This window comes from Hippoglossus hippoglossus, chromosome 9 (genome assembly GCF_009819705.1).
Source record: "Hippoglossus hippoglossus isolate fHipHip1 chromosome 9, fHipHip1.pri, whole genome shotgun sequence".
In the NCBI taxonomy this organism is placed as follows: Eukaryota; Metazoa; Chordata; class Actinopteri; order Pleuronectiformes; family Pleuronectidae; genus Hippoglossus; species Hippoglossus hippoglossus.
Window position 1 is genome coordinate 316,522 of NC_047159.1, and position 21,197 is coordinate 337,718.

At 46.5% G+C, this 21,197-nt stretch overlaps 4 protein-coding genes and 1 long non-coding RNA gene across 9 annotated transcripts in view; 2 read left to right on the plus strand and 3 right to left on the minus strand.

The window, feature by feature from the left end:
* LOC117767748 (endosome-associated-trafficking regulator 1-like) overlaps positions 1–1,013 on the minus strand; it is a 22,373-nt gene extending 21,360 nt beyond the window's left edge. The window contains exons 1-5 of the mRNA XM_034595599.1: positions 849–1,013; positions 513–597; positions 398–434; positions 263–335; positions 41–119 (exon numbers count right to left, since the gene is read on the minus strand). Of these exons, the coding sequence (XP_034451490.1) occupies positions 41–119; positions 263–335; positions 398–434; positions 513–597; positions 849–891 (317 nt within the window). The 5' untranslated portion in view covers positions 892–1,013. The remainder of the gene's footprint in view (positions 1–40; positions 120–262; positions 336–397; positions 435–512; positions 598–848) is intronic.
* Positions 1–6,200, minus strand: part of LOC117767761 — a 19,151-nt gene extending 12,951 nt beyond the window's left edge. Inside the window, exon 1 of the long non-coding RNA XR_004614938.1 lies at positions 6,070–6,200. This is a non-coding gene — a long non-coding RNA (uncharacterized LOC117767761). The remainder of the gene's footprint in view (positions 1–6,069) is intronic.
* Positions 1,044–6,364, plus strand: LOC117767744 (serine/threonine-protein kinase Chk2-like). Of its 4 annotated transcripts, none has more exons than XM_034595586.1 (15): positions 1,044–1,161; positions 1,527–1,833; positions 2,101–2,225; positions 2,824–2,956; positions 3,223–3,313; positions 3,418–3,514; positions 3,623–3,676; positions 3,876–3,940; positions 4,007–4,106; positions 4,261–4,347; positions 5,112–5,275; positions 5,436–5,548; positions 5,745–5,830; positions 5,937–6,051; positions 6,123–6,364. In XM_034595586.1, exons 2-15 carry the CDS (start codon positions 1,536–1,538, stop codon positions 6,308–6,310), a joined length of 1,716 nt encoding a protein of 571 aa, XP_034451477.1. In that variant the 5' UTR covers positions 1,044–1,161; positions 1,527–1,535; the 3' UTR covers positions 6,311–6,364. The 4 variants fall into 4 exon arrangements, 3 of the variants coding, with proteins under 3 accessions (XP_034451477.1, XP_034451478.1, XP_034451479.1); XM_034595587.1 differs by having other exon boundaries at positions 1,050–1,161; positions 5,937–6,005; positions 6,156–6,364; XR_004614931.1 differs by lacking the exons at positions 1,044–1,161; positions 6,123–6,364 and having other exon boundaries at positions 1,507–1,833; positions 5,436–5,603; positions 5,714–5,830; positions 5,937–6,009.
* A 2,646-nt stretch (positions 6,365–9,010) lies between these two features.
* On the plus strand, positions 9,011–10,124 carry LOC117767754 (putative uncharacterized protein BRD3OS). The gene is made up of 2 exons (XM_034595610.1): positions 9,011–9,822; positions 9,858–10,124. Exon 1 carries the CDS (start codon positions 9,172–9,174, stop codon positions 9,484–9,486), a length of 315 nt encoding a protein of 104 aa, XP_034451501.1. The 5' UTR covers positions 9,011–9,171; the 3' UTR covers positions 9,487–9,822; positions 9,858–10,124.
* An 874-nt stretch (positions 10,125–10,998) lies between these two features.
* Positions 10,999–20,756, minus strand: LOC117767739 (bromodomain-containing protein 3-like). 2 transcript variants are annotated; one of them, XM_034595578.1, is made up of 12 exons: positions 20,616–20,756; positions 17,533–17,825; positions 16,706–16,817; positions 16,238–16,375; positions 16,011–16,158; positions 15,652–15,821; positions 15,129–15,551; positions 14,446–14,574; positions 14,189–14,371; positions 13,772–13,992; positions 13,394–13,692; positions 10,999–13,305 (listed from the first exon to the last, which is right to left on the minus strand). In XM_034595578.1, exons 2-12 carry the CDS (start codon positions 17,622–17,624, stop codon positions 13,187–13,189), a joined length of 2,034 nt encoding a protein of 677 aa, XP_034451469.1. In that variant the 5' UTR covers positions 17,625–17,825; positions 20,616–20,756; the 3' UTR covers positions 10,999–13,186. The 2 variants fall into 2 exon arrangements, with proteins under 2 accessions (XP_034451469.1, XP_034451468.1); XM_034595577.1 differs by having other exon boundaries at positions 14,165–14,371.
* Positions 20,757–21,197: the final 441 nt, after the last annotated feature.

The window sequence follows — 21,197 nt, forward strand, 5'->3', positions numbered from 1 at the left end:
GCAGCTCACGTTCACGTGAACAACTTGTGACGTTACTCACCTGGTCTCCTCCTCTGAGAGAAGGGAGGAGCTGCTGGCCACGCACTGGAAGCCCCACCCCCAATCCTTGTCTTCCTCCTGATTGGACAGACAGAGAGGTGTTTAACCTGTCACTCAAAGTGAACACGAATCATTCATGTTCCTGGTTGAATGTTAGTTTAGTTCCTAGTTACTGAGGGTTAGTCACTAGTTAGTGGGGTTAAGTTCTGTGATGATGTCACTACCTGTGGTGCCATCGACGGCTCAGAGAGGAAACGTTTGTGGACATCAGGGTCAAAGGTTGAGGAGCTGCAGGACTACAGACACAGACTCAGTCAGTGATACTGTTCATCTGATGGAGACTCTGTGGTCTTCATACCTCACTGTGTTCCTGGTCCTGGTCCTGGTCCTGGTCCCGATCCTGATCCTGATCCCGGTCCTGATCCTGGTCCCGGTCCTGATCCGGGTCCTGGTCCTGATCCTGGTCCTGATCCTGATCCTGATCCTGGTCCTGGTTCTTCAATCGTAGAAACTCTTTGAAGGAGAACGGGTTGAGCTCCTCAGCCTTAACCTCCTCATCTGAGAAGAAACAAGCTGAGGAGATTTAACAGAGTGGTGACCTCTGATGGGATCAGCCCTCTGTCACATGATATGAGACATCAAATATACAAGAGTGGCGAATGGAGAAGGAGAAGAAGGATGTTGAAACACAGTGGATGGAGGTAATGCACCTTGACCACCACCAATAAACCAGAAGAAGAAGAAGACGACCTTCTGTCCTCTGTCTCTCCATCAGTGGACAGATGTGACCTGTCTGACGTCACACTCACCGTCTGAGATGATCAGGTTCTTACAGCTCCTGTGTCTGGACATGAGGACGCAGCAGGACTCGTTCTCTGATTGGACACCGTCTCTGATCCGTCACATACTCGATCCCCTCGTCCTCCCGGTCCCGCCGTCTCTCAACTTCAGACCCGGAAACTAACGCACATTCAAAATCATGTGATCAATACTCTGACTTCTCATTGGCCGACGTCATCACGTGACGTGAAAGTGGGATTCGGTACAAGGAAACACGTTTCCTCGGACTTCCGGTGTTCGGTGAAACCCCGAGGACACTGCGAGGACCGGAGAGACAGACAGGTGAGAACCAGGAGAGAAAGACACGAGAGACACAGGAGAGAGACAGCAGAGACACAGGTGAGAACCAGGAGAGACAGACACAGGAGACACAGCAGAGACACAGGAGAGACACAGCAGAGACACAGCAGAGACACAGGAGAGAGACAGCAGAGACACAGGTGAGAACCAGGAGAGACAGACACAGGAGAGAAGACAGGAGAGACAGACACAGGAGAGACAGACACAGGAGAGACACAGGAGAGAAGACAGGAGAGATAGACACAGGAGAGACACAGGAGAGAAGACATATATATATATATATATATGTAGTGAAACGATGACGTTGCCTCTAAAATCGAATGTGTTGTTCTAATGTTAATCTACAGAGAGACAGAATGTCTGAGGAGGTTCCACATGAAGGGGACCAGCCTCAGTCCCAGTCCACCCAGTCAACCCAGTCCACCCAGTCCCCGTCCCAGGCCCAGTCAACACAGTCCCCGTCCAAGGCCCAGTCCACTCAGTCCGGTTCAAGTGGTTCCAGTGGACCAGCCTCGGCCAGCCAGTCATCCAGCAGCTCAGGGACTCTGAGCAGCATGGACACCATACCCGTCCCCCTGGCGTCTGTCCCTGAGGAGCCCGAGCAACAACCCTGGGGCCGCCTGCTGCCCATGGCGCGAGGTTTCAGGAGCCACGGTGAGTTCACTTTATAACCTGCTAACTCACATGGAAGCATGGAGGGGATTCTGAAACTAGTTCTGTTAGCAGTGGTGCTATTCCTCACAGTTTAAAGTTTATGCTAGTTCTAATCATAGTCACAATACTGGGAATAAAACTAGCCTTATTACTAATCCTAGTATTAAAATGAGAACTATTATGTTACTACTTATGATAGTTCTAATATGATATTATTATGAGTACTAATGTTATTAGTTCTATGTTCTATATTATGTTTGTTTACAGACTGTATAGAGGAGCAGTACCTGTTTGGACGAGACTCTAAGTGTAACTACGTTCTTGACGACCCTGAAGAACCAGGATCCAAAAAGTTCAAAATCTACAGCAAGAAACACTTTAGGATCTACAGAGTAAGATAACTGCTGATGCTAATGCTAACAGCTGCTTCAGACCTGAGCTCCTCAGTTCTCTGGATCTTCTCTGGAGGATCACACTCAGTTTCTCTTCTCCTCCTGAGCTCCTGTATAAAGTCTAAATCCAGGAGCAGTGTGAACACAGCAGAGGATCCTCCACTGATTCACTGAGTGTGGGGGGGGGGGGGGGGAGCTTCTAACACGGGACACAAACATGAAGAAACTAAAACAAATCTCACAGACGAAGATGTGAAGAGAGTTTGTGGTGATCCGAGCTGAAGGTGTCAGGTGATGTCAACATGATCACATGACCTCTGCAGCAGAGGTAACACGTCACTTCCTGTCTCTGTCTGCTGCACCCGGCTGCCCCCCCCTCTCACCTGAACCAGGAGGAGGATCTGATGCTGTGAACGAGTCTGTGCAGAAAACCTGCTGCTGTGTTGTTCAGCTGTGAAACACAAACTCTGGAGAAGCTCTGGAGACGAGTCTCTGGATTTGACCTGGAGCTCAGGTCTGAAAACTGCTTATGCTGCTGCTACTGTTGATCTCTGCCTGTCTCTCTGTCTATCTGTGTCTCTGCCCGTCTGTCTCACAGGAGGACAGTGAGGTCTTTGTGGAGGACTACAGTAATAACGGAACGTTTGTGGACGGGAACCTGATTGGTAAAAACAAGAAGCTTCCTTTGGTCAACAACGCTGTCCTCGCTCTGGCTGAGCAACGTAACAAAGGTCAGAAGTTAATGTGCTCACATGTAAATATTAGCTGGTGTCTCAGTCCGTCTGTGTCCAGCTGCAGGACGAGACACCGGGGGCCTCTACCAATTCTTAATGTCAATTTAATAAAAACCTATCATCTACTAATTATCAACTCCTGCAGCGCCCCCTGCAGGTGCTACAGCAATTCCAGCAGCCATATGTACAACCCTGTAGGGATTTTTCATGAAGTCCTCTTTTCCTGTCTGTCTCTACCTGTCTGTCTACCTGTCTGTCTCCAGTCTTTGTCTTCATTGACCTCATGTCTGATGATCAGTCGACTTTACCTAAAGAACTTCAGGAGAAATATCTGTTCACTCGACGAATCGGAACGTGAGTCTGACACGCTACACGCCACTGTGATGTCACATGATGTCTCCCTGTGACACTGTGTGTCTGTGTGTGTGTGTGTGTGTCTGTGTGTGTGTGTGTGTCAGGGGAGTGTGTGGTGAAGTCAGACTGGCCTTTGAGAGATCGACCTGTAAGAAATTTGCAGTGAAAATAATCAACAAGAACAACTTTAAGTCTGAAGGGGTGAGTGTGCTCTGATTGGCTGAGAACTGCAAACAAGGCTGCTGAGACAATGAAAAATAGGAACCTTGATCATGTGACCTATGCTGTTCCTTTTTTGTCCAATCACAGACGGCGACACGAAATGCAAAGACAGAGATCGAGATTCTCCAGAGGATCGACCACGTGAGTCTGACACCAACGAAGAAGAAATTAACAGCTTAAAAGAGGCGTGTCTACGTGCACCAGCTTCTAGATGCAATTCATTCACAAAACTCCAATAATAACCTCAATATTAAGTCTATGTAATAATGAATCAAAATAAAGGTTCATATTAAATCATACTGTTCTAAAGGGGATCCGTCTCTCGTCTCTTGTCCTGCAGCCGTGTCTCATGAGGACGGAGGACTTCTACCAGACGGACGACAGCTTCTACATCGTGCTGGAGCTGTGAGTTGGGATGTGTTCGATAAAGTTGTTTTCAAAGTAAACTTTATTGACAGTGTGTTTTTTCAGGATGGAGGGCGGCGAACTGTTCCACAGAATCAAGTCTCAGCAGCAGCTTCAAGAATCTGTCGCCAAACTTTATTTCTACCAGATGCTGCGAGCGGTGCAGGTGAGTCCAGCTGTGTCGCTATGGTTACTAAGGTGCCGCATCAGCGGTCCCCTGGTCTGCAGCACAATGTAAGAGTGTGTGTGTGTGTGTGTGTGTGTGTGTGTGTGTGTGCGTGTGTGTGTGTGTGTGTGCGCGTGCGCGTGTGTGTGTGTAGTACCTCCACAGTAACGGGATCATCCACAGGGACCTGAAACCAGAGAACGTCCTTCTGTCCTCTCAGGAAGACGTCTGTCTTATTAAGGTAAAGTCTGATTGGTTGATGTCTCTTCCAGGAGGTGGAGCTTCAGTCTGTGTTGGGATGATATCAAACCTGTCTCTCTCTCTGTCGCAGTGCATGCTGGGAGTGAGTGCGGTGGTGGAGAGTGCGTCTTTATAAGTTTTGTTTTCTGTCTTTATGTGTTTGCACCTAATTCATCACAGTAGTTTGTCTTTTCTGTCTCCAGAGTCTTGGTTTGTCCTCAGGCTGATTAAAGGCAGCAGGAGTCAACTGTGTCAAAGAGCCTCAGCTCCTCTCAGGTAGAGGACAGAGTGATGGACAGAGGGATGGACAGTCAGGTAGAGGACAGAGTGATGGACAGTCAGGTAGAGGACAGAGTGATGGACAGAGGGATGGACAGTCAGGTAGAGGACAGAGTGATGGACAGTCAGGTAGAGGACAGAGTGATGGACAGAGGGATGGACAGTCAGGTAGAGGACAGAGTGATGGACAGTCAGGTAGAGGACAGAGTGATGGACAGAGGGATGGACAGTCAGGTAGAGGACAGAGTGATGGACAGAGGGATGGACAGTCAGGTAGAGGACAGAGTGATGGACAGTCAGGTAGAGGACAGAGTGATGGACAGAGGGATGGACAGTCAGGTAGAGGACAGAGGGATGGAAAGTCAGGAAGTGGACAGAGTGATTGACAGAGGACAGAGGGATGGACAGTCAGGTCGAGGACAGAGTGATGGACAGTCAATACTTTATATTTAAATACTGTATATGTCTCTGTGGCGCCCCCCTCAGGTGACAGACTTTAACCAGTCCAGGATCCTGGAGGAGACGGTGTTGATGAGGACATTGTGTGGGACGCCCTCGTATCTCGCTCCTGAGGTCTTCACTCAGGCGTCCACCACAGGTTATGGTCTCGCTGTCGACGCCTGGAGCCTCGGAGTCCTGCTCTTCGTCTGGTAGGCTCATTGTCTCACCCTCAGTCTGTCTGTCTCTCATAATTTGTATTGGTTTGAGTTTTCACTGTTTTCACCTGTCTCCCCTCTACCTGTCGCCCCTCTACCTGTCGCCCCTCTACCTGTCTCCCCTCTACCTGTCTCCCCTCTACCTGTCTCTCAGTCTGGGGGGTTATCCTCCGTTCCATGAGACGTTCAGTCACTCGGTCACAGATCAGATCATCAGAGGAGAATTTACGATGGTTCAGTCCAAGTGGAGACAAGTCTCTGACCAAGGTAAAACTACTACTACAACCTGCAGTACTACAGTAATACTACTGCAGTACTACAGCTGTGTGTGTGTGTGTGTGTGTGTGTGTGTGTGTGTGTGTGTGTGTGTGTGTGTGTGTGTGTGTGTGTGTGTGTGTGTGTGTGTGTGTGTGTGTGTGTGTGTGTGTGTGTGTGTGTGTGTGTGTGTGTGTGTGTGTTACAGCTAAGGATGTGGTGAGGAAGCTGCTGGTTGTTGATCCCAGTGACAGGATGACGATAGAAGAAGCTCTGTCTCATCCCTGGTTACAGGTAACTAACTACTACATGACATTAGTTACATTACCACGGGCACGGCAGGTGCATTGTGGGAAATGTAGTTTGTGGGTGTGGACTCATGAAGTTGTGGTGTTTCTAGGATCATGTGATGATGGCGACCGCTCACAGACTGATGTACCCTGCTGGAGACCTCGCTGCCGCTGCCATGGTACACACACACGCACACGCACACACACACACACACGCACACACACACACACACGCACACGCACACACACACACACACGCACACACACACGCACACACACACGCACACACACACAGTTGGTAAGACTCACTCTGACCCCTCCCTCTACAGGAGGCGGAGTCAACCTCAGGGAGGAAACGAGGACGAGAAGGAGACAAAGACGACGAACACCCGGGAAAACGGCACAAAGCCCCGCCCCCTGTCCTGTTGTAGTGGACCAATCCGATTCAGGCGTTAGGTCATGTGACTCAGCTGGTCCCTGCTGAAACTGTCAAGTGTAAATAAAGTTTTTCTAATAAATCTTTTTATATTTTTGAAATGATTCAACGTGTCCTCGTCATGTGATGACATCAGCTGATCACACATCTTCATCATCACAGGTGAAGCGAGTCATGTGACCCTCGGGTCGTAGGATTGGCTGCAATAAGAAGTTCAGAGATTCTGAACTAAATCTAAAAGTACAAATTATTTCAGTCTCTTTAAACTGATGCTGGATTTGACAGTGAATCACTTTCCATGTGTGGAGTCTGTACAGATACTGTGCATAGTTACTGCACTGTGTGTACGTGTGTGTATAGTTACTGCAGCGTGTGTACGTGTGTGTGTGTGTGTGTGTATAGTTACTGCACTGTGTGTACGTGTGTGTATAGTTACTGCAGCGTGTGTGTGTGTGTGTATAGTTACTGCACTGTGTGTACGTGTGTGTATAGTTACTGCAGCGTGTGTGTGTGTGTGTATAGATACTGCACTGTGTGTACGTGTGTGTATAGTTACTGCAGCATGTGTATGTGTGTATAGTTACTGCAGCGTGTGTATGTGTGTATAGTTACTGCAGCGTGTGTATAGTTACTGCAGCGTGTGTGTGTGTGTGTGTGTGTTTACTGCAGCGTGTGTACGTGTGTGTGTATAGTTACTGCAGCGTGTGTGTGTGTGTATAGTTACTGCAGCGTGTGTGTGTGTGTATAGTTACTGCAGCGTGTGTGTGTGTATAGTTACTGCAGCGTGTGTGTGTGTATAGTTACTGCAGCGTGTGTACGTGTGTATAGTTACTGCAGCGTGTGTACGTGTGTGTGTATGTGTGTGTGTGTATAGTTACTGCAGCGTGTGTACGTGTGTGTGTGTGTGTGTGTGTATAGTTACTGCAGCGTGTGTACGTGTGTGTGTATAGTTACTGCAGCGTGTGTGTGTGTGTGTATAGTTACTGCAGCGTGTGTGTGTGTGTGTGTGTGTGTATAGTTACTGCAGCATGTGTGTGTGTGTGTGTGTGTGTGTATAGTTACTGCAGTGTGTGTATGGGGTTAGTATAAGTATATCATTAGTTCCGCTGCTTGTGATGAGGAATGTGTGAAAACATAAAAAATTATATTTCTTAGTTTTGGAATCAGCTGAAACTCTTTGCAATAAAAATTCAAACATCTGAAAGAGGAAACAGCTGATGATGAAAACTGAAGTGAAATAAAATCCCATTGAAGAGAAACTAAAGGTGAAAACAATAATTCTAAACTAGTTCAACTATTTATCTTTCTTAAGGAAGAAGTTGTTTTTCCTTCCAGTCAAAATGTTGATTTTATTCTTCATATTTCCACTTCAATCTTGATTCAAACTGACAAACTGATTTGTGAATATGATATAAATGTGATTGACTAATAAGTTTATCTGAATCAAAATCTCAACTATGTTTTTTAATCCTCAACTTTTACAACATGATTTTAAAGTTAACTTTAAGTTTCTGTGTCGTCTTGTTTTTCACTTAATGTTTTCTTTATTTATAAAAGCTGTTCGAACAGGTGCTTATAAGATAAGATAAAGTCCTTTATTAGTCAATGGGGAATTTGCAATGTTACAGCAGCAGAAGACATCACATAAGCAGCATCCAGTACTTGGGTGAAGGAATATAAAGAAATAGCAATATAGAACAATATATAGAAAAAATATATATGTAATTAAACCGGTCTATACAGTGTACAGAAATATATTATGTCAGCATATGTACAGTGAATGGATATAACTGTTTATATTGCACAGACTTGTTTACAAATGAATGTAGAACAGTGAATAAGTTGAGAAGTGTTAAAGTTCAGTCCCCAGTGGGGGTGCAGGGAGTTTTACTGGGAGCAGAGCTGCTGGTCCAGTCTGCTGCAGGAAGACCAGCGCCACCTTCAGACACTGGGGGGGATCGCTCTTGTGCTGATGGTGTCCTGCAGGGGGGGGCTGGTTGTCCTCTGTCCTCTGTCCCACCACCTCCACTGGGTCAAACATCCCCGGACCGAGCTGGCCCTCCTCACGGGGACAAATAAATATAGTTATGATTATCTGATAGAAGATGATGATGCTAACCGATGCTAACCGATGCTAACCGATGCTAACAGATGCTAACAGATGCTAACAGCCCCGGGTTCCCCTCACAGGAACCTTGTCCCCCGGTCATCGGTTCCTACCCGGACAGGACTGCGGACACACCGTTGCTATTGGAAACAGCAGCAGCTTCAGATGCTAACGATGCTAACGATGCTAACGGTCGTTCGTGTGTCACCGTTTGTGTTCTGACGTTTTAACGGTTCGACAGTGACGTCACCACCGCATCAATTTAGTAAAAGCTTCGGCTAACAGGAGCTAGCAGGAGCTAACGGAGCTAACAGCAGGATTAGCTCGTGGATTAGCCGTTAGCCTACAGCAGAGTGGACGCAAGCTACAGGTGCTAACAGCCGTTAGCTTCTCTCTGTGATCTTCAACACCTGAGCCTGAAGTTAACCCGGACTAAGATAACCCCGAATGAATTAACCTGGACTAAGATAACCTGGACTAAACTAACCCGGAATATATTAACCTGGTCTAAATTTATCTGGACTAAGATAACCCAGAATACATTAACCTGGGCAAAGCTAACCTGGCCTATAATAACCCGGACTAACCACCCTGAGTGTGGAAACACTAGCCCCGGTCACAGGTGAAGATCAAAGCTTTATCGGTCACAGGCTCTGTGACAATCTGAAGGTTTCACATGTCAAGGTCAAAGGTCGGTCACCTGATGAACGAGCAGCTGTTTAGATCCAGTTTGACCTCTGACCTGCTGCTGGATCATGACTCAGGTAGATCTTGATCTGAGCTGGAACCAGCAGACGCCATCATGTCGGCCTTTGATCCTCCAGCTGTAGGAGAACCTGGTCCCGACTCCTCCGCTTCTCCTGGTTCTCCTGGTTCTCCTGGGCGGCCCCTCCTGGCAGAGAAGGCCCTGTCGGAGTCGTTCTCTCGGCTGAGGTACCGGGACACGTCCCTGATGATCTGGCAGCAGCAGCAGCTGGAGATGGCGCCTCCCTCCACCTACCTGAGCCGCAGCCAGTCCACCTGGTACAGCAGCTACGGGAACCAGGCCGTGCTGGTTCGGGACAAGAGGGGCCTGGAGGACGGCGAGGGACGGTCCAGGATCTGCAGCATCATGTAGACAGAACACTGACTCATCATTTTTATTTTACACGTTCTTTCTTCAGGAACTTTTCTGAACTTCTGGAACATGTTAAAACTTTTAGTTGAATAAGTTCCAGTTCATACTCGTGATATTTTAGGTCAGGACGTTTAAGATGAAGTTTGATCTGATGTCCAATAATCAATTAGAATCATCAGTCAGCTGACACAGGCTCCGCCCACACAACACATGAATATTCTGATACACGTGAACACGCAGGTGCTCACATGTATAACAATATTCATGTGATGTGTTAACTCTGACCTCATCAGTAAAATACACATTTCACTGTGTGTATTTGAATGTACAGTTGGTGTGTGTGTGTGTGTGTGTATTTATGTGTACAGTAGGTGTGTGTGTGTATGAATGAGAGTGGACTGGGTCAGTTTATACGTTTATTTATGAAAACAAATGAACTCAGAAAATAAGGATCATATCAGTAATTACATCAAATTATTCACGTGTTGTTTTTCGTCCTCTCTCTCTCTGGGCGATCTAAACGTCGGACAGGAACTATACAGCTACTATACAGTGCTCAAACATACGGAAGAAGGAACGTACGGCCGGAGTGCATGCAAATACATAAAATCACTTTTTTCCTTTTTCTTATTAAAATACAAAAATTAACTATAACCACCGAAGCTCGACCATCAACTAAATAAAACAGAGGAGGTTCCTGCGGCAACGAGCTGTCCGTCTGTCACTGCGTCTTTGTATCCGTTGTTTTAGGTTGTTATTGATTTGTCTGTAAAATGTCCAAAATAAAACTTTTTTTCTTCAGATGAAACGATGGGAAGAAAAACTAACGATTAGTGTTTACGTTTAGTTTTGACAAGTCTGAAACTTAGTAATTATTTCACCTAACAAACTATCGTCATGACAACCGAGCAGCGCCAGACGCCGAGGAACTGAGATGAGTATAGATCATAACCCTCCATGTTAGCAGATGGGACATGGACCAAACTAAAAAAGTTAAATAAATGTTTGTAAAGAAGTTTCTGTGATTTCAGTTCATTCTTCTCTCTCTGATGTTTGTTCAAGTGTTTCTGATCCGTTTGGTTTGAATCAGTTATTTGAGAATATAAAAACAGGCTGAGACGTCATGATTGACAGCTGAGACTGACTCAGGATGGTTGAGTGTGTGTGGGCGGGGCCTCGATACCACAACTCCACAATCACTACTGAACAGACTGACTGCAAATGACGTCATCACCACAAGATGGCAGCGTTCATAACAGAAACAAACTGAAAGTTGACGATAGAAAAAAGCGTTGTGAAGCAGAAGTTTCTGAAGGTCACATGACACTCCCTGTCAGGCGGGAGCCAATAGAAACAGTGTTGGATGTTAACATCACACGACAAAGAATGAGAAACGTTCTGATTGGCTAGTCTGAATTGCAGCGCCACCCACTAAACCCCGCCCCCCCCCCCCCCCAAACAGGCGAAGTCAGAGGTGAAACCGACAACGTGGAGTTAGGACAGGTGAGCAGTGAGGTCACGTGATTTAATCAGAAACTCAGATCAAAACAGAAACAAGTTGACATTGTGCTACACGCAGAAAATACTAACATCACGCAATGTAAAGCTTCTTCTGAAGGAATCAGCAAACTGCCCCACTCCGCCCAACCAATCAGGAGAGGGCAGAACTGTGATGTCATACCAACACATGAAATTAAACTGTTTAAAATATGTAAATTAAAATTCCTTTTAAAAGTTGAACGTGCAGTGACTCAGTGCATCCAGGTGGAGGCGCAGTCAACCAACAGAAGAAACATGTAAACGAATGAGTTTTATATAAAAAAACCAAAAAAGAACTAAAAGAGCCAATCGACGTGACTTTACTAAAATGTCTCAAATATTCACTGGACTTTTTTCTGCTGAGAAAGTTTTGTCTTCATCCTGACGACTTCTTTATTTTGGACACTTTAGAGTTAAAATGATTAAAAATTAGAAATTTGGGTGAAGCTTCAATTCTAGCTCTGACTTTTAACCTCCGGAAGGGGGGGTGGGGGGGGGGACGTCGTACAAAGACATTTTATATCGCAAATCTTATAAAGACATAAACGGGTTCAGCACAACCTGAAAAACAAAAAACAAATGACAGGAAATAAAGATGTAGTGTTAAAAAGAAACATGTCTGTCTCGCTGTCTGTCTCAGAGCGGTCTGGGTCCAGCGACCACGCCCCCAGCGTTGACCACGCCCCCAGCGTTGACCCCAGTCAAACTGATTCAGGACCAGCAGAGGGCAGCGTCGGTCTCAGAGGGTCTAAATCGAACGACAGTACGAAACCTGGATATGAGCTCAGCTTATCAATAGCTGATCAATATCTGATCAGCTGTTTGATTTTCAGTCATAAAGGAAGTGGATGTGATTGATCAGCTGCGCTCAGACTGTCAATCAACAGAAATTAGTAACACGTGAACATTGTTGCAGAGACGTCAGTCACAGATGAACTTTACCACTTATCAATAATCATCCGTCATTCACCAATTAACCAGTTTAAACTAATGATGTCACATTAAAAACTGGTTGACCTCTGACCTCACACACACACACACACACACGCCTATAACTGCAGCTCCTGAACTCTGCGGACGTGTCAAACAGCTGATATGACATAAGTGTGACATCATTTTTACAAGAGGACGTGTCAAACAGCGTCTGTTAACAGGAGACGTTCAAATAAAGTTTCTTATCAACAATTTTCACGTCTCTACACGTTGATCAGCTGACGAGGACGTTTTTTTAGGGTTTATTTTTTAGCCAATCGTTCAGAACTGGACTCTAATGGTGCGTGCACACCAAACGTGCCGTGGGATCATTTGAGTTGATTGAGGTTAATCACGTGAATAAACACAAACGGGGAATATTCGCCGGTTCTCCTCCAGAAGAGAAGAGGACGACTGGCAGAAGGGATCAAGTTGCTGCGTCGTACATGTGGAAACTCCGGGGGAAGAATGACAGAAACAACTACAACTGCAAATTTCTCTGCATTGACTTTGTTTGTAATCTCGTGTGATCTTTGCGTCGCAGTCGGTGTGAACGCACCAGAAGAAAAGACGCCACTCGGCCGCTGAGACGCTTGTTCCTCTCCAGGTTTTGGTTAAATCTCCCATGATGCTCTGAGCTTCATCTCAGACATGTTTCCTCTCTGAAAACCTTTTCACTTATTGCTCGACTACAGCTTCACTTCCAACGATGTGAAACCCACTGAGACCTCCTCGTCCTCCTGATGATGACAGATGCTTCCGGAATGTGTTCAGAGGTCAGGGGTCGTAGCCGACGTCCAAACCGAGGAAGAAGAAATGTGGATGTTTTTATTTCTCTCCACAGCAGCGAGACGACAGTTAAGAGAAGATCAGTACAACTGGTGAACAGACAGACCTCCTCCTCTCGGACAAGTTCTTTCTTCTTCTGTCTCTCCATTACTCCAGGAAGAAAAAAAAAAAAAAACGACACTAGGAGCTAAAAAACAGGTTTGCTTATTTACATACAGTCTCCAAGTCTGGGCGTGTGTGTTGTAAGAAGTTCAGAGTTTGGATCTCTGTCTTGTGTGTGTTCATGGTGGAAGTTTACATGGATGTGTGTTCATGTGTTAACTGTCGTTCCTGTGATTGAGTGTGTGTATAAACTCTGTGTTCAGTAACATGTTTGTGTGTGTGTGTTGTGTGTGTGTGTTCAGTCTGTGTCGGAGGAAGAGGAGGTTCCCGTTGAGGAGCTGTCATCAGAGGAGGAAGAAGAGCTGCCACTCAAACGACTAGCCCCGCCTCCTGAAGCCCCGCCGCCCGCTGCCTTCTCTAAAGGTGGGGGTCGAGAGAGAGGGAGAGGTTAACAAACAGGTTGGATCTGTGGTGAGTGTCATGTTTGTGTCGTGGTCGTTCTTACGCAGCAGCTTCCTCTGCTTCTTCTGCAGACAGGATTTGACGTAGCGCTCCAGCTCTCGGAGCGTGGAGGGTTTGAGCGTTTCGAAGTCGATCTCGATCTCGTCGGGGTTGGAGTCTCGCAGCGACGGCTCTCTGGACTGGATGATGTGAACGACGCGACCCAGCTTCTCGCCCGGCAGCCGGTTTATGTCCAGACTCAACTGGCGCTTCTCATCATACGACATCGGTAGAGACGACTCCTCGCCGTCTTCTCCGTTTGCCGAGCCGCCGCCTGACGTCTTGCTGCCTTTCTTAGGTTGCCTGGAAACGCACAGGGAAGTGGTTTGTCAGGTGCATTTTACACAGAAACATTAGGATTCACTGATGAACTGAGTCATACCTGGTTGCGGTCACCGTGCTGTTGGCTTTCCTGGCCGGTGCCTTCTTCTGATTGGCTGGTTTGGGCTGTTGAGCGGCAGCCTTTGGCTTCTTCTCTTCCTCCATCTTCCCCTTGTTCCCTTTGTCTTTCTTCTTCTCCTTGTCTTTCTTCTCTTTCTTCTTCTTTGGCTTGCTGACCGGAGCCTGGGACAAGACGGCCAGCTGCTCGTGCACCGCCTTCAACTGGTGGAATAGACTAATTATCAATATCTACAATCTCCGATCAATAATCAGGAACGCCTTCCACTGATCATTCAGTTCAATCAATGATTACTATGAATATTTGACATTTTATTTACTCTTTAAATCAATAGCAATGTTCAGTATTAAAGAAGGAAACCAGGATGTTCTTGACCTGTGATTGCTCAGCAGCACCAACCTGCTCCTGTAGCTCAGCCAATCGCGTGGCTCGCTCCTCCTCGGAGTCGGAAGATTCGTCTGAGGAGGAGTTGTTGCTGCTGTCAGAGGAAGCGGTGCTTTTACTGACCAGTGGTGTCGTAGACGGGACGGACACTTCCAGGCCCTCGTCCGGGATCTTAGCGAAACGCATCTCAAACACATCCTGAGGACGGACACAGTCACATCAATGACCTCAACACGGGCAGAGCTTGTTCTGGAATCTGAGGGTTGACGTACCTGCAGTTTCCGGGCCATGGCCACGACCTCATGGTCTGGAGGGTTGTACTTGTAACAGTTGGAGAACATTAACCTGACGTCAGTGGCAAAGCTCTGAGGGTCACTGTACTCGCCTTTATCCATCTTTTTCTGTTGACACATGAAATAAACTGTTGTCAACAACGAGACTGAACCTGGTGATGAGTCTGACTCGAAGATCTGAGGTTCAATCTCAAAATGTGCTGCAGCGTTTCTTAAAGGTTTCTACGTGAAACACATCTTTCTTCTAAACGTGTCAACGAGCTTTGTTTCCTATCGTTTGGTGGGTGTGTCCGAGGTGTTGACCAATCAGCAGCTGCGTGTATATAAACTATCGTATTAAAAGGCATTATGGATTGTTAACAACAGATGAAGCAGCAGCTGTTTACATCAACTGAAGATGTTACATGTTCTTGTATTTTATAAAAAATGTATTTAATAAGATCATATTCATTTAATCTGAAACTGTTTAATGGACAAACACAGAGACGGAACGTCAAGTGTATTTAAACTCACGTCGTCTACCGAGATTTCTATGACAAGAAGGACCTTCTCAGCTGCTGTAGTTCCACCAATCTTTTAAATAACGTTTTACCGAACGCAGCCCTGGCCTCACTGTGTGATGACATGTGACCTGCCATGTGTGATGATGTCATGTGTGTTACCCGGACGGAGCTGAGGTCCATGGGGTGTTTGATGATGTCATGGTAGTCGTGCAGCTCCAGTGCCTCTGCGTCCACGGGCTTATAGAAGGGCCAGGCGTAGGCAGCATGTTTCTTCGAGAGCATCTCTTTCAGGATGGCGTCGCAGTGTTTCATTTGCTCGCCCAGCTTACCGACCTTCTTCCCCCCAACTCCAACTCCAACTCCTCCTCCTCCTCCTCCTCCTCCTCCACCTCCCATCTCACCCACTGCCACCTCCTCACCCGTCTCTCGGCGGGTCTTAGCAGGGCGGGCGGCGGCCTCACGGCGGGACGAACCCAGTTTTGCTGGTTTGTTGTCCTGAGCAGATGGAGAGTCGGCACGACCAGCAGAGATGGCGGACGTGGTGGGAGTGGTGGTGTCGGCTTTCCTCTTCACACCTTTCTTCTGTTAGAGAGACAGACAGGTGGAAAGAGACAGGTGTGAGACACAGAGAGAGAGAGACAGTGTCTGTTCTTTGTATTTTAGATCGTGTGACGTATGTTACCTTGACAACAGGCTGTGCAGACGGCATCATTGTTGCTGGGGGCTGCGGTGCAGAGACAGGGGGCGTGGCTTGGACAGGTGTGGGCGTGGTGGATATGACAGGTGTCTGAGAAGGGGACGGGGAGGGGTAGGAGGGGGGAGGGGAGGCTGAAGACTCCGCCTGCTGACTCACTGAGAGACAGAAACAGAGAGAAAGAGCGAGAGTACTTAGTACAGCTGATGCAGTAGCACTACACAGTAAAACCAATGTACATCAACAATATCCCTTAATACTATAAAAATATTTCAGAGTATACGGTTGTAGAACTGTAGAATGACCTGTGGTCGCAGTACAGTACAACTGTAGTACTGTGGTATTACCTGTGGTGGGGGTGGCGGGCTGCTTGCTCTTGTTCTTTCCTTTGGGAGCCGGTGGCAGCAGAGCGACTTCCTCCTGAGGCATCTGAGCGACTTTCTGAAGGAAGATTTTCTCGAGGGCCTGAGCCATGAGCACGATGTCGTCTGTTGGCTGAAAAACAGGAAAGAGACGCGGTGCTGTTAACGTGTCAGTGGATGTGAGCAGGTGTGAACGTCGCAGTGTGACCTACCTTGTTGTAGATGTAACAGTTGGTGAACATGGTGTTGAAGTCCTGCATGGCCTCACTGGCGCTCCAGTAGTAATTGTTCTCCAGACGTCTCTTGATGGTTCCCATGTCCATCGGGTTCTTGATCACCTTGTGGTAGTCCTGGAAACACGGACGTTATTAGCTTAGAATCAAAATGGCAAAACAGCTACCCTGATTTACTAATTAGTGACAATTGTTTGTTGTTAAACACCACCTCAGTAGACCAGCCCATACTTCCATATCATCGTGATGTCAAATGGTAGTTGTGTAGTCTGGCCACTAGGTGTCCAAGATCAGTTTCCAAACTAAAACGTAGCGGTATGGATGTAGGCTAAAAACGCCAGATATAGAGTGATTCAGTTTAGGTTTATCTGTCGTCTCTGTGTGTGTCTTGTGTTGCAGGTTGAAACTGAAGATGAACAGAATGCGTCTGTTAGGACAGTGACTCACCGCCAGGCAGAGCTTGATGGCGTCGACAGGTTGGTAGAAGGGCCAAGCGAACTGATGTTTCCACAGAGTCTTCACCACCACGTTCTGCATGTACTGCAGCTGGTTGGTTTTTCTGGAGGACACAGAAGAGGTAAAGTTCATCTCACCTGTTTCAGGTATGTTTTCATCACTGTAAATCTGTGTTTAATATTCAAGCTGTTTTCAGACATGAACTGAACCACAGACACGTTCCTGTCATGTTCTGCAGGTTCTGGATGTGAGAACAAATGTCTGAGTCAGTGTCTCTGGACATTTTCTGGATCTTCTCCTGCAGCCTCCTAGTGAAATGTGTGTAACATGTCCTCGTGAGTCCATGTGAGGACACAGCAGGACAATGTGTGGAAGCTTCCCAGTGAGCGAGTGGACATGTTGATGAGGTTTCTAACACGTGACGGACGTGAAACTGGAAGAACACAAACATCTCAGGATGAAGAAGAGGAGCCGTACACGTAGAAGACGAAGACGTGAACTTGGAAACACGAGGAGGTTCCAGATCTTCTGGTGATGAGGGCCGACGCCGGTGTGGATGAGCTGTAAACAACAACACTGATCTTTCCACAGCAGAGTTTATACGTCATGTCCGGCCTCCTGCTGCTCTACAGGCTCCGCCCCTGCTGCTCTACAGGCTCCGCCCCTCGCCTGGATGTTCCCACATGTTCCTGTTGGTGTGAACGAGTCGGACCCGACAACCTGCTGCTGCTGCTTCACAGGACACTAACTAAACAATTGTGTGAAAACAACTTTTCTCTTGGTCGCTGGGCTCAGCTCAGGTGTGATTGGTTACTGACCTGCCAGGTTTAGTGGGATTCGTGACCTCAGGGGCTGGTGGGTTGGTGAGGGTAGGGGGGCTGGGTGGCGCAGCCTCGGGGGCGTCCGACATGGTGGACGATGGTGACGTAACAATGCACCGTGGGACAGCAGTGTCTGACCTGAAGATGAAAAAACAACTCCCCCTGTGGTCTGAGGGTGTGTGTGTGTGTGTGGGCACACAGGTGTGTGTTGGTGTGTTCAGTTCAGGTTTGGTCGGTGCCGTTCCTTTAGCTCGATGTTTCCCTCGAGGAGACAAACTCCCATCTCACACCTGAGAGACAGAGACACAGAATTCATCACTTACATTTTCAAACTGTTAAAACTTCACGTTACCATGATGACACTCAGCTGTGATATATATATATATATATATATATATATATTTCACTTCTCAACATATTAACATGCCAAAACTCATTAATGAATAATTACAATTTTCTCAAATTATGTTGCAATCATTTTGACTACAACCTGATTGATATGGATTTTTTGGGCTGATAATATTAAATAAGACATTTCTGAGACCAATACTTGATAATAAACAAATATAAAAAGAAAGTACAAATACAATTATATAAAACTTATAAGTATGAAAACAAAAGCAACATTTTTTAGAAGTTTAGAGTTTTATTTTCTCAGACAAAATATGAAAACTGTATGTTAGGTTTCATGTTTGCTCACATGTGGAGATGGTTTTAGGTCAGAAATCTCCAAAATCACACTGGGATATATGGCTGATTTCATCACATTGATAAATTATTGATCAGATTATTTCTGTTTATTTAAAGCATCCTATTTAAATGGAACTAAAATAAAAAAACATGGTATATGAAACTTTCATTCTTTTGCAGCAGAAAGTCAAGTCTTCTACCTCATCATCTCCTGATGACATCATGTCTCATTACATACGGTGAAAACACGTTAACGTGCAGTGAGTGTCGGGAGAGAAGCAGAGAAAAATCTTCATATCTGAAAAAGTTTATAATGTTCTTAGTTCTATTACGTTATGGGGAGTTAAGAAATATTTTGTTCATCTTTCTATACTTTGAAATATTTTATATCAATATGTTTTATTGTTTTACCAGTCTGATGTGATCAGGTCTGAACCGCCACTCAACATTCAGAGGACGCAGGATGTTTGAGAGCGAAGCTGATGTTAATATTCAAGATTAAAAAGAACACAGAGACCGACGGTGACAGTGAAGCATCACACACTTCAAATAACTGCCGACGGGTTTCTTGACCATTTTAAACATGAAGAATTTATTCCTCACTTTTACTTTAAGGTCAAACTATAAACTAAATTATTTTTCTGTCAAATAAGAGGCATTACTGCAGGATGTTGACTTCGGCGAGTTTGAACCGTTCAAATCAACGTTCTGAGGAATTCTATAAAAACAACAGAGAACAGTGAAAAGTAAAGATTTTCAGTTTCCTGTCAGAATCTGAGACTTCTCAGAAACTCCTGCTGGAGACTGAGAAAAGTTAAATGATCAGTTTCACCGACTCCAACATCTGATCAAGACATAATGTACAGGAGCTCGGGTCAGAAGATAGAATTTTTTAAATGTTCAGAAAGTCCCATTGGTTACACGGCCTTCAAAACTCTGACATGCAGAAAAGACTTTGTAAAATCAGAAGTGTGGACTTTTCATTTAAAGGTGTGAACAGGTAGAAGTTCAGCAACACATGTTCCATTTGATGTGAAGAAAAGCAGAAAACATCTAGTATTTAAATAACTCAATTCATTGACTGAACATTTGACTCAAACTACGTAGTCGAGTTGGTTCAAAGACTTTATCAAACCAACGTTCAGCTTCACTTTCTCAGATTCTCTCATTTGAAAACAAAGTGAATGTCAGACAACACAGGAGAAATGATCCAGGTGATCGCTTTGAATTTCCATTGAAGATGGAACTACTCATTATCTTTATCAATTCACTCTGTTGATCATTTGGTCAAATAGACAGAAAACCTCGAGACCAGTTCACAGTGACAGAAAGAAAGTAGAAAAGGAAACATCCATCAGACTGATCAAAACTGAAAATCATTGATTATTCAAAACCTGAAATCACCAATAATCACTTTGTACTCGATTAATCACTGAGATTAGTTAACATGTGATAATTACATATATTAAATAACAGAGGAAACATCCGAGTGACCGATCAACAGTTTCAGTTTTAACTTGTAAACTCGTCACAAACCACCTGAATCACTTCATCGATTATTGATCAGACAACAATCATGTGTCTGGGACTCGAACCAAGGATTTGTCAACATTAGTTTCAGATTTACTCTGATCACATGTGTTTCTGATCCGTTCACATCAGACACAAACCGATTCAGGCCCGAACACTGAGTCGCGCACCGGGACCAGAACCACCGGAGCTCTCCCCCTCCGAACCCACAATAAACACCCGCCGCCCGGATAACGAGCCACAAACCTCCGGTCCCGGCGGCTGCTCGCAGTCTGTTGCTGCTAACGCGGAGCTAACAGCTAACACTCACCGCTGCGACCGACAAACTGCACACATCCAGTCCCCGGCAGCACAACCATCCGCCCGCAGAGCCACCGGGCCCGGGTTTACCCGGTGGTTTCCCCGCGGAGATCCGCTCCAGCTGCGGCCACGGGCCCGCTGCTCCGTGGGCTAACGAAGAAGCTCATTTATCTCGCTTTAAAAAGATGGCGGGCAAGCCGATGCAAAATACGAGCTAGGTCGCTAACTACCTGAGCTAAGCTACTGAGCGAGCGCGTTAAAAGAGCATTACTGCGGGTCCCAGCGGCCGCGGCGGCCCCGGGGCAGCGCTGGAGGACTCACCGGGACTTTTACGCGGTTATGAAACGACCAGTGACCGGATCGAAAGGTTTAAAATTCCGATCTTTGCAGATGTTGCCGCGGTGTTTGGCTAGCTAATGAGCTGTTAGCCTGTTAGCTGAGCTTTGTCTGAAGGCGCCGAGCGACTCCGAGCCTCCAGCTCCTCCTGCACCCACCGGGACCCCCCTCCGGCCCGTCCCCCCGCCAGCACCCCCCCGGCCCCGGTCAGAGAGCGGCTTTACTTTGGGTTCGGCTCCTCCGGTGCGTCCCGCGGCGGCTGCGGCGGCTTCTCTCTCCGCTTGGTTTTAGCCAAGTAGCATAATAGATGAGTTATCAGCTGTCTGCCCAGTGCGCAGGCGCACAGCTCAGCGGCATCATGCATGTTGTTGTGTTCCGATTGGCTGCTCGGGCCGCTGGGGCGCTGTGATTGGCTGTGAGCTGTTTGAGAGGCTGTGATTTGTTGCTGGGGGATAAAAAATAGCGCAGTTATTAGTGGGTGAGGTGGTTGAAGTGCAGTGATTGGTTGAGAGGATGACTGGGCTGCTGTGAATGGCTAGCGAGATTTACGAGGTTCAGAATGGCGCCGAGGTTCGAACTACACTCCCCAGCATGCAGAGCGGCAAGCAGCGAGCCCGGGGCCCGCTCTTCCTGGTAAAACTATATATATATATATATATATATACACACACACACACACACACACATACACAGAGGTTGAGGCCCACGATTGAGAAATAGAGTCTGATTATCAAGGAGCTTTATTATCATAGAGTGAATATAATTCATCATCATCATCATCATCATCATCATCATCACATCACCAC

Excerpts from the sequence above, each read along its gene's own strand:
- LOC117767754 (XM_034595610.1), top strand. The coding sequence starts at position 9,172 with ATGTCGGCCTTTGATCCTCCAGCTGTAGGAGAACCTGGTCCCGACTCC.
- LOC117767744 (XM_034595586.1), top strand. The coding sequence starts at position 1,536 with ATGTCTGAGGAGGTTCCACATGAAGGGGACCAGCCTCAGTCCCAGTCC. Across the intron at positions 1,834-2,100 it reads GCGAGGTTTCAGGAGCCACG|ACTGTATAGAGGAGCAGTAC; the intron begins GTGAGTTCACTT and ends GTTTGTTTACAG. Across the intron at positions 6,052-6,122 it reads ACACACACACGCACACACAC|TGGTAAGACTCACTCTGACC; the intron begins ACACACACGCAC and ends CACACACACAGT.
- LOC117767739 (XM_034595577.1), bottom strand. The coding sequence starts at position 17,624 with ATGTCGGACGCCCCCGAGGCTGCGCCACCCAGCCCCCCTACCCTCACC. Across the intron at positions 15,822-16,010 it reads GCCCGCCACCCCCACCACAG|TGAGTCAGCAGGCGGAGTCT; the intron begins GTAATACCACAG and ends TCTGTCTCTCAG. Across the intron at positions 13,693-13,771 it reads AGCACGGTGACCGCAACCAG|GCAACCTAAGAAAGGCAGCA; the intron begins GTATGACTCAGT and ends GTGCGTTTCCAG.